Genomic DNA, 12071 nt, shown 5'->3' on the forward strand with positions numbered 1-12071 from the left:
TACAGATCTATGTAGCTTGCTTTTCTTTAAATATATCTTTCATTCAAAGAGCATAGAAGAACATGAGTTAATTAGAAAACAGTGAGAGAAAATAAATATAGAATTTTCAGATATGACAGTAAAATGCTGTATTTTTTATGTTTATAAACCTCATGCATGTATTTAAGAAATGCACTTGACCCATTTTGTCTTATTCCTCTCTTTACATGCAAAAAAACCTTAACCCTCTTCACCCGTCTCCCCAACATTCAGCATCAGTGCTGAATGCATATGCACTCGTGGGATAAAAGAAGAAAATTCTTAATGTTGTTTTTCTCCTCCTCCAGTGCTTGATTTGTGCAGATGTATAAAACACACAAATTGAGAATTCTAGAAAGCTTTCAGATATGCAAAAAGGAACCAGTTCTTACATCTGTAATGAACTGTATAGAAGACTTGTATGTTTAAAACTTTGTATAAAATTTCTTACATATGCCTTAAAGAATATTTTTTAGTTATGTGTGAAGTTGTGTTCCATGTAGGTTTGTTTTTTGTTTTTTTTTTTCCTTAGACTGTAAAACAGATGTGGCCTTTCATTTGCCAATTTATTGAGAAACTCTTCCGGGAGACCATAGAACCAGCAGTAAGAGGAGCGAACAACCACCTCAGTACCTTCAGTTTTACAAAGATTGATATTGGTCATCAGGTCAGTGTCTGGTGAAGTTTTTCTAAGGGGCTCTGTCTTACGTGCAGTTTTCATGTAGCCTGTTTAAATCTACACAAAAATATTTCTTGGTGACACTTGGTGGTAAACCTGATTCTGGTTTCTGTTGTAACATTAAAATAAAAACGTGTGTAGCTTTTTTTAGCAGAGGCTTCATTTTTATTTTTTTATTTTTTTTCCTGGAGTCTCTGCTCAGAAATTTGCCTGAGAATTGGGAAAAGACTCAAAGTATAGTAACTCGTAGTCATGTGAAGAGTTCATAGCAACATGATTTTAATACTACTCAGGTAATGCTTTACGTTAAGTGAGCAGGGACCATTATCCTTTTCTTGCCTGATGATCCAAGTGCAATTACCTTTCTTGTAACAGATGAACTTCTAATCGTGTTCTGTATGGAGTCCAATGACAAGGCTGCTGGCTCAGCTTTCCAAAGGACTGCACATAACATAGTATCAAGGAGCAGATATCTGTTTACCTTCTGTTCGGTCCCATGAAAGAAGGGGTCATAATATATAGCTCTTACATGCCTGCAGAAGAGCCTGTTTGATCAGTCCAAGCCAAGAATAAGCTACCTCTGCTTGCAATAAGTTCGGCACTACTTACTCTTACCTGCATCAACCAGAACTTTACTTCTGTTGAGATGTAGCTTGTTAAGCTTTTCGTGAAGTTGTCTTTGGTGTTCCTCTTGCTTGTCATAAATGGGCTTTTAAGTAAGGATTTAAAATTTATTCCCCGCCCCCCCCCCCCCCCCCGAATGTTAGGAAAACTGAAGTTAATTTTCAGGTATGATGGAGGGGAATTATTTTTCTCTCTTTGTGACTCTATTTCATGTATACTGCAGTTCATTATACTTTACTGCACCTTTTGTGTGGTATGTTTTTGTTGTTGATTTTTGTTTTGTTTTTTTTTTAAAGTTGTAAATCCTTTTACACAGGGACTCTGGCCTGCCCTAGGTACACCTGTATTACAGCCTGTAGAATAGCATTCATTTTAAGCGATACTAATTTTAAGTAGGGTTTAAGTTAGCTTCCACACCTCTGTATGCTTCTGCAGCTGGACTGAGTTATCTCGGACACAAGAAACAGCTATTCTTACTTTATATTGCAGCCTTGATTGCATTGCATCCTGTGAGCTGCACAGCCCCAAACACAGTGGGAATCTGACAGCAGTGAGATTGCCATTTTACTTAGATTACTAAAAAGGTGTAAATAGAAATATGGCAATTTTTCCAGAAAGGAAAAACTCAAAATGTGACAGGAGGTGGTGCTAAGTAAGGTCATTGGTCATCCTCTCCCACCTAGTATTTGATGAATGTTCGAGTCTTGGGAATGTTTGATTGATATGTGTTGTTTCTGTATGAGAGAGAGAGGGAGGGAGAGGGGAGGAGGGAGAGAGGGAGAGCATGAGCACAGTGGTTTAGAGAGAGACCACAGAGTGGTTGACACAACTTTTTGTGGGGATTAGGGATTATTTTCCATCCATTCTGACTAAATTCTACTTAAGGCAACTACATTTTTGTGAATTAAATTTAGCTTGTTTTTTTAGTTGCATAGAAAAGAATGCTTTGTCTGGGAGTGTTAGACATATACTAGTACAGAGAAATGAGATGTTTATTGGGGGGAGAGGGGAAAGCTTGATATTAAATCGTTCGTAAATCTTGAAATCTAGTGGTCTAAAGCCAGGCTAATTGCCAGAAGGGTTGTGGTTGACTGGATCCTAGCAAGGTAATTTTTACCCTTGAAATAACATTTTGAGCTAAACTGATAGCTTTGCTTCACACCTTTTAATAATGCTTATAGTAAATTCTTAATTTCAGGCATGAATGTGCATATATTCACCTTTATTTTGAAGTTGAATTTAATATGGTATAGTTCAGTAGAAGGATCCAACTTTTACTTGCTTCATTGTTTCAGCCTCTGCGGATAAATGGTGTAAAAGTGTACACTGAAAATGTGGACAAAAGGCAGATCATTTTGGATCTTCAAATCAGGTAAACTTTATTATCATATTACAATGGCACCCATGCTTTATAATATGTGCTTTGTTCAATTCGGCAGTTATGTTGGCCTGAAAGGAGAAGAATTGCTTCATTACGCAAATGTAGTTAGTTCTAATTGTGTATGAATGGAGGAAGGAACTGCATGCTGTAAATAACATTTGTTTGAGGGGAAATAGTATATCAACTCAATGTGACTGCATCATTAAAGTAATGTTGGTTAATAAAAAAATACAAAGCTAAAGCACTATGTTTGAATTTTTTTTCTAATGTATTAAAACTTTGCCATGAAGTTTAGTCTAGTCTAAAATTTAGGATATAAGACGTTTGGGTTTTTTACTTTTCTCAGTTACTTAGATTTTTTTATAAACACAGTATTAGAAAAAGAGAATGATAGCTACCAAAGTACTTGTGCTCATACCACTAACCAAAGTAAATCTATGTATTATATACTGCCAGAGCGACTGTGTTACACTGCTTCAGGTTTCTTTGCCCTTTCATCATGACCCCTTTTATATAGGTTTATAAATAGATCTACCCAACATTTGCCAAAGACTTTCTCAACACAATCTGCAGTTACAGAGATTTTGAAAGTTCAGCCAGTGAACCCAACAATGTTTTTATATTTGACCACCATAGATATGCGTTACAGTGACTACTTTCGCCTATTTGTAGGTTGTGGAAAGGCCAGATTTGTCAGTCACTGACAATCCAGCAAAGAGCAGCCTTCTGTGTTTCTTGCTGCATCCCTGGCAGTAACCAGAAGGGTAATCAGGCCTCTCAGTTTCTCTTTTTCAGAGTCACTTCCAAAGTTTGAACTTGGTTATTCTTAATTTTGAGTTGTTTATCTAAATCTCAGCCATGTTGAAGACTGTGCTGCTTTGTCAAAGCTGGACCCCAGAGTGATAAGAGAAGATGCTGCTGCATCCTTTCCTGGGTTTCAGAGGGGTGTGGGGGCTACACCTGTGAGCAGGGCCCAGTCTTTACTGAATTGAATCACTTTATTTCTGTAGAAAAAGACAGCTATCCAAATCAGGGATTTGTGTTGCTGGACAAAATACAGCAGGATTGTCTCTTGAGAGCTTGTTTCACTGGATGGATGCTGTTAGCCCTAGTGGAGAAATTTCCTTCAGTTTTCTCTTTGTTGCCACTTTTGATAGCAGCTGTGAGAACAACCTCACCTCTTCAGACTTAAGCCCTCAGGAAAACAGACTTGTCTGACCACTATGGACCCAGTGCAAAGAATTGTTTTTGAGAAGCTATTTTTGAGACATTTGATGGGCCAAGTCTCCCAAGACCACTTCTTCCCTGTAAAGCAGAATTATTCCCACAGGAGGAGGGGTCAATCTAGTGTTTCTTTTTTCTTTTTTTTTCTCCTGCTGATCTTCATGAAGTAGGTTGGGACAGATAAACATAAAAAGGACAATAGGTTTGTAGAAAAATTTCAGGAATAATGTCCTATTACCTAGACTTGAAGGAAATCTTTACCCATATGTCTCATTGCATTACATTGCAACCTACTTAGAGAAGTGGTAACAGCTGGAGTAGTATCCAGTCTAAAAGGCTGAAGTAAATTCCTTGAAGTGGTTTAAATAACAATAATAGTGCTGAGTCAGCTAGGTGCCCATTTACCCCAACAGCCTGTCCCTACTGCCAGTGGCATAGGCTTCCAGGAAGAAAATGGAAACAAGAGAGCTATGGAGTGACTATCATAGCTTCTAGCAATTAAGGCTTAGACAAAACCACCATCAAAGGAGGTCCTGTTTCATATTTAAGACTTGTTCTTGACACCTTCTCATTGGGAAAGGGCTCTTTTTCAAAGGCTTTTACTTACGCAAGTTTAAGACAGATGGCACCCCAGTATCAACTATTACTGTTCTTTTTTTTGGTATGTTCTCTAAGGGTCCATCACTAGGATTGTTTCAGTTGTAACAGGAAGGAAGAATAAGAGTCTCTGTAATAAATGTTCTTGGCATGTTTAGATACAGACTTATGTACAGATACCAACCATAAACTATTTCTTAGGGAATCAACTTCAGTGCAGTTTTGCAAGATTATAAAGAACAGTCTTACAGCTGGAGAAAAGTCTGTCCTTTGGAGTATTTATCCCTGTAGATTTTAATCTCCAGTTAAATTAGTTTGTTCTAACTTTAATTTATTTTAAAGTTAGGAGCTTTCTATAAACCCATAATTCCCTAAATACAGTTGAGAAGGAAAACAATCTCTCTAAGCATTGGTAAGAATAGCTGTATGAAGCCAAGCCCTGGGGGATGTGTGGCAGGGAGGAGGGAAGGAAAGATTTTATTTTATTTCCATTTTTTCATTCTTTTAATAATCTCCTTTTATCCTGCTGTTTCACTCTTGTGGCTTCCTTTAGCCCTTTCTACTGTCAGTTGTTTGTGACAGGGTATATGCATTTGCTTTGGACTTTCCATGCAGTACCTTTAAGTAGTTTCAATGTGTCTCCAAAAAACTTAAGTATTTTTTGCATCTTCCTTGAGTTTTTTTGGGTTTTGCTTTTAAGTTTTAATTGCAAAAGGAGTGTGTTTTGGTGTAGTTTTTATTGTTTCTGCAAGGATATCGAGTGCATTATGATCATTGCTTCAGAGTGTTTTTCAGAACCTTTTGAAACAGGTCCTGTGCATCGCTCAGGATCCAATTAAGAACTTTACTCTTGTAAGCAGCTTGACTAGCTAATCCACAAAGCAGTCATTGGAAAAATGTATTTAAAGATTTAATTTCAGGACTATGTTTGCAAAGGGAACGCTTTACCGTTCTCTTATTGTGAGCTTTATGTTAAAAAATTGTCAAAACTCATGTTACAATTTAGAAGTCTAGTTTGTGGTGACAAAGAAGCGTGAGGGAAAAATTTTAACTACTTAAGCAAATGACGATAAAGTCTAAATAAATTGTTAATAAATAGAAATCTTACATTTGCTAAAGTGCAGGAATGTAGTGAACACTTGAGGAAAATTAAAGGTTATGGATCAACAGAAAACAAGACAAATTCTGTCAAATTAAATGTGAACTGTAGTAAAGAAAGCCAAAGAAGAGTGAGAGATTGAGGAAATACATGTTAATAGCGTACAACTGAGTTTTTTCACCTTCTCATGACACAAAAAATAGAGGCATTAAAAGAAAGTTTTAGGTTGCAGATTTAAACACATGGAAATATTTTTTTTTTTTTTTTTTTTTTTAATGTGGCATAGTTGAATGGAGAAACTCACTACCATTGTACTGGCAGAAGACAGATGTAAAAATGGAGTCAAAAGACCTTCTAAAGACCTTCTAAAAATAATGAAGATAGTCCAAAGTACAGAATCACAGATCATTGTAATCTGGGAAATATGTTTGTCCTATTCTTTGTTTGTTTTTCTTCTGGGTATCTTCTATGGGCTACAATGACCACATGCAGTATACTGTATTTCTCATCTGGTTCAGTACAGCTGCTGAATCAGACTGTCCTCATTAAACTGTAACCTATCTCAGTGATCTGTACATTACAGGGGTCATAAATATTTCTAGGATATTATGATGTGAATGTATAGAATTTGCTTACTAAATGAGCCTTCAAGTTGTATGTTATGTTACAGTGGAATTCTGTACAGCATCGACTGTTAATGGACCCAGCCAAATATCTTAGGGGATAAAACCATGTTTAACTTTATTATAAGGTTAAAAGTTGTTGACTTATTACCCTCAAGTGCAGTTTATTACTATTTTTACTTCAATTTGTCATCATGTTGTTATGGATTTTCGAACGAGCATATTGCTTCCCAGTCTTCATAACACAAATAATTCTGATGCTAGAGTGCCAAGATTGAGGTTTCAGTTGCAGGTTTTAATTGACCTTGCTTCTCTGTGTCATGTTGTTATGCAATTATGTGTGTGTGTGTGTGTACTTATATATATATATCTATCTCTATATATAGTTAGATAGGTAAAAATAGAAATTACATCGTTTTAAATTGTGTATTAAAAATTATATACCTATTTTTAAACTGTACAGTCACACTACATTCTTTCCAGGGAAAGCAATGGTCACCTTCCTTTCCCATAGACCCTTGTCATGTTGTTGTCTTCCAGTTCCCCAAACTGGTCATTGTACCAAAGTGATTCTGCATAGTGTTATCTTTTGAATAGTCCAAAATAAATTCCAATGTTGGATGTTTACAAGAATGTCTCGGTACTATTGTTTATTTCTGTTTAAGGGATTGATAAGATTTGCATTTGCTTGAAATCCCATAGACAGCACCATCACACAGAGAGCACGGGAGGCTACAGATGTTTTGAATAGTGGATATCCTGAATGCAGCAAGTCTCACCTTTGTTTTCTTTTGATAGTACCTTGTGGCCGTCAGTTGTCGGGGGAGGGGGCAGGGGTCCTGCTGTTCTGCTCTTACTGTAAGAGTAATTTATTTTATCTTGACTTGATCCTAAAATGGCACTGTGAGGAGAGCAACTCCATTTTGTTCATAATTTCCCAGACGTTTCTGTAATAAGATTCCGTCAGACTCCTAAACATGGCTGAACAGTTTTCCACTGTACAGGCTAGGTCTGAGGAACCTAAATGTGAGGAAGCCTGGGCTCTACTGCAGAATCTGGAACAGGATGCCCTGTAGAGGAAACAAATTTTCTCCTGCTCCCAGCAGTCTCTGGCTTTGTTTAAGCTGCCTCATCTCCTCCCCACTTAGTTCCTTCTTCCATTTTATTTAACTGGCCAGTCTATTCAGAAAGCTCTTCAGATTTCATTTGTCCTTTCGTTATAACCCATATCTTCTTAGCCAGTCTCCTTGTCCAGCCAGTCTCTCCCTAGCTGTAGTTTGGTATTCAGTCTGTTGGTTTTTGTTTTTAGCTCTCATTCTGTAGAATCATTGACCAATTCCCTTGCTAAATCAGAGTCTCAAGCTTTCTTCCGAAATTCCTTGTTGAGTCTCAGAATTAGTTTGTTTTCAGACCCAATGTGGCTCACAGCAGCAGCAGTTCTTGGAAAAGATCTGCTCAACTTTGCTGGTACATGCCTGACCTACGTGGAGCTTCAGGAAAAGCAGCTGCTAAAGTCTGAGTCTGAATTGTGTGCAAATAATCTTTTAGCCTTGTAGCATGGGCAAAATAGATGGGGCTTTTTTACCATCTTCTACAAATCTATCTCTGAGATATAGGGAGCATCTGCAAAATTTCAAGCCTTTGACCTTGCATCCCCCAAAATGGGATGCAAGAATTGTTCAGGGAAAAACTTGCATCATTTTTAATATATTATTTTCTAATTTGCTTCCTGCCTCCTCTCTCCCTTCAGAAAGGGCTCAACTGTTTTTGGCTTAAACCTTGCTTAGTGGATCATCCAGCTCAGCATACCCAGCTTACTGAGTTTCTAAATACGACTGTTTTTGCAAATCTCTGAATGTTTCAGACAACTTTGATTTTTAGCAAAATAACCATCTCTGTCTAGTGCTTCTCATGATTATATTAGATGAGAGTGGATTTGGGTACATGTACTATCAATGAGGCCTATGTAGACCTTTCCTGAAATGGAGTATGAATACTGTGTCCGTTATTTCCCAAAAGTAAGCCTACTTGTGTGTTTTCTCTTATGTATGCTTCTGGAGATGATAACATACCTGTGTATTAATTTGATTGATTTTGATGACAGTGGTGATGTTTTGAAGGGGATGTAATTTTTTTAACAGTCTTGTCTTTGTTATATGTTGTAATGTTTTAACATGCATTTTTTCTGTATTATACAAAATATACTGTCATGATAGTGCAAAACAGAACTAACAGTATATTGCAGTTTAGTCTATAAAAATGAAATGTATACTTTATTTTTTGTTTTAGTTTTGTTGGAAACTGTGAAATTGATTTGGAGATCAAGAGATACTTCTGCAGAGCTGGTGTGAAAAGTATACAGGTGAAATTCAATTTTTTTTCTTTTGATTTTGATATCGAGTCATCACTGAATCACTATTTTCTGATGAAATAGTTTATAAGAAAGAACTAGTAATTGTGTAGTTTTGTTGCTTACTGTTTTTTTTTCTCAGTTGCATAATATTGATATTGCATAATAATTTCAGTAATACGACTTAGCTGAAAGGGTAAATTCCTTTCAGATGTAGAACTGTTTTAAATATATAAGATTTTCTACTGGAAAAGATGGAGAGAATTTCACAGCAAGCCAATGTTCATGTGACATATAGGTTTGTAAAGGGACCATAGAGCTTAAAATTTTGTTTGATTTAGTATTTCAGTGTTAGATGCAATTATTGTTAGTAGCCTTGCCTTCTGATACTGTTTCTTAAATTTCCTTAACTTTCTGATAACAAATCTCTCTCTAACGAGGAAAAATAGTATGTTTTTTTTGTGTGTGTGTGTCTTGACATACCTATAAGCATTTACCTACTTCTGTTCTAGTGTCTGTGGATGCCATTGTATTGGTTTGTGCCACATTTGTTTACATTGAGCTGTATAAATAAACTACTTCATATTTTTAGCAAAATTACCACTAACATGACACAGTATCATGTAGATGAATGTAATGAATTTGTAAGCCCAACTATTTAGTGCCTGTGTTAAAAATTTTGGGTTTGGATGACATGTAAAGCTATATATATAAAATTCTTCCATAATCAAGAATTTAATGAATTAGAAGTGTGAGCATTGCCAGTGAGTAAATTTTATTTAAAACTTGAACTAAAGTAAATTCCATTGCCTTTTTTTCCTCCCCTTCCACAGATCCATGGCACTATGAGGGTTATCCTGGAACCACTAATTGGAGACATGCCCCTAATAGGAGCACTATCCCTTTTTTTCCTTAGGAAGCCTGTAAGTGCTTTTATCTCTGTTTCTACTCTTTTTAGAGTGCTGATGACAGTAGTCAGAAAACGATGGAGGAAGAATTAAGCAGCAAAAGGAAAGAATTTGGGAAATTGCTACCATTTGGTTGAACTTTCCCAGAAAAATAGTGGACAAATTTTATGAATACTAGCAGAAACCAAGATGGATAATAGTTACGTTGGACTTATGAAGTGTGTTTTGTCAAAGCTGCCAAATTTTTCTTACAAGTCTTCTGGATAGGGGAAGATGAATAGATACCATCTAGGTTGTTTATAAAAAAGCTTTTGTTGCTGTTTCTCGTGACAGTCTGCATGTGAGTGTGGTCTAAGTTAAAATTCCGCAAGATGTGTGCAAGGTTGTTTTGAAAACCATGCTGGTGTTACCACAAATTAAAATCAGAATGAGTGTTTTGAGATTACCCACTACGATGATTGAAGTTTTTATCCTAGATAGCAGGTGGGCAATTTCCATTACATTTACCCATGACCCAAGTATGAGAATGGATGAAGCACAGAGTGAGATGGAATTGGAATTCAAAACGATCATGACAGTAGCAGAAGTTGGAGGGAGAAAGGGTGTCACGTAATTCAATTGGAATATGTGCTAGGCCAAAGTGCACATTTGGGCAGGAATAATAGTGAAACAAAGGTAAACCAACAAGATCATGCTAGTATGAAAATGATATAGCGACTGGCATGTGTAAACAAGAGGATAACCCACAAATGCTTTCAGTTTTAGGCACAGCACTTCAACAAAGATACTGACCAGTTGGAGAGTGTCCAAAGTAGGGAGATGGGAATAAAATTGATCCTCAAGGACAGACCGAAAGAATGGGAATTGTTTAGTTTAGAGAAGACAGAGGAGAACATGTTCTTCAAAAATGTGAAAGGCTCTTACAGAAAAGAGACACGCAATCTGTTCTACGTATCAGTGGCAGATAGGATAACAAATAATTGCAGCAAGGAAGATTCAGGCTGGACAAGGGGGATGAGGGAAGGCCTGAATGGTAGTGGTAGTGAAGTGCTGCAATAGGCTGTCTGGAGACACTGTTAATCTCTGTCACTGATGTCTCTTAAGAACAGATTGGACCTGCGTCCATTAGGATTGACGTAAGTATAGCTCTTCCAGAACCATTCACACAGACGGGTTCTTGAGGTTGTATCCAACCTAGTAAGTCTTGTAGAAGGTGAGATCCTGGGCATTCTAACTGGCATTACCTGGAAAGGTTGACCATGACTTAATAAGAGTCAAAATACTTCTTAGTAATTAAAAAAGGTTTTAATTTTAAAGAATATAATTATGTACAAACTGAAATTACTTTCAAGGTATTATAGCGTTTTTATAGGATTCTACTGTGTTTTACCACCTTTTTTGTAGAAGTAACTGATTTCTGTATCTAAATGAAACTGTGATATACTTTAGAAATCTTTCTGAGGGTTCCCTGTTCTTTATTACCCAAACAACAAAGTGGCTGGGGATTTTTTGGCTCAGCCAATATCAGTTTGTGTCATGGAGTCTGGCACCAAAATGATGTGCATTCTTGCAAGATTTAATAACGTTGTAGTCATTCCAGACATATTTAAATTCTCTTGAATTAAGAGAATTAAAGAGAATGATTCCAAGTGAATGGTTCCTCACTGAAGAGGAAGAAAACTTCCTCATCTGAGTAATTCAAAGAAAATGAGTTAAGGAAGGTTTTCTGAGGCCACAAACTTTTCTGAATTCTGGCCTATCACAAACTACCTGATAGTTACTTTTCATGAGAAGCTGTGTTTTATATGACTGTCTTGCCTTTTCATGCTGAACTTAAATATGATCTTTTTAAAATACAGTAAGTGCAAAGTTTGAAACTAACACAGTTTTTGAAAGCTGGGAACCTGGGTGGTGCAGTCATACAATTTCAGTTCAACACCTTCCTCTACATTAAAATGACAGACATATGTCATTGAAGTTTGCGCTGTGATAAGGCACTGTAGATAGGGGATTGTTGCACCTTGGAGTGATTGTTTCACTGCAAAAGCTGTAGTCTGAATCTCGCGGGTAAGACTGGCTGACAAGCACCAGTATGTCTGTTGGTCACTTGGTGCAGCATTGGTAGAAGAACAGAGGATAGACAGTGTATGTAATTTTCAGTGTTTGAAAATGAGTAACAAATACTCTACAGTTTTAATTGAATTAAATCTTATAAAATATGAGAGTAATTCTGGTCTACATTTTACTATTTCCAGGAAATTTCTTTTTTAATCTACAGATGCATCAAGAAATGTTCACAGATGTTGCAAAGTCCATACAACAATCTTATTTTAGAAAAATATAAAGGAGAACATAATACACATTGCACACTTGCTGGCGGAAAATTCTTTGATGTTGTATATGTGTGTGTAAGGCAGTTTCAGCGATTTGAAGTTTGATACTGCTTTTAATAAGTATCAGTAAGAGAGCTTAATAACAATTTCCATGATGTTCACATTTTTTATGCTACACAGACTTCTTTAAAGAAATTAGTTGTTTCCATCTCTTAATTGGAAGTATGTTTTCCAT

General features: G+C 36.5%; 1 protein-coding gene across 2 annotated transcripts in view; it reads left to right on the forward strand.

Moving 5' to 3' along the window:
* ESYT2 (extended synaptotagmin 2) overlaps positions 1-12071 on the forward strand; it is an 88946-nt gene that overhangs the window by 31916 nt on the left and 44959 nt on the right. For both annotated transcript variants that reach the window (XM_050890654.1, XM_050890655.1), the window contains exons 3-6: positions 551-685; positions 2617-2693; positions 8535-8607; positions 9429-9518. In XM_050890654.1, coding sequence (XP_050746611.1) covers positions 551-685; positions 2617-2693; positions 8535-8607; positions 9429-9518 — 375 coding nt within the window. The remainder of the gene's footprint in view (positions 1-550; positions 686-2616; positions 2694-8534; positions 8608-9428; positions 9519-12071) is intronic.

Source organism: Gymnogyps californianus, chromosome 2 (genome assembly GCF_018139145.2).
Source record: "Gymnogyps californianus isolate 813 chromosome 2, ASM1813914v2, whole genome shotgun sequence".
Classification (NCBI taxonomy): domain Eukaryota; kingdom Metazoa; phylum Chordata; class Aves; order Accipitriformes; family Cathartidae; genus Gymnogyps; species Gymnogyps californianus.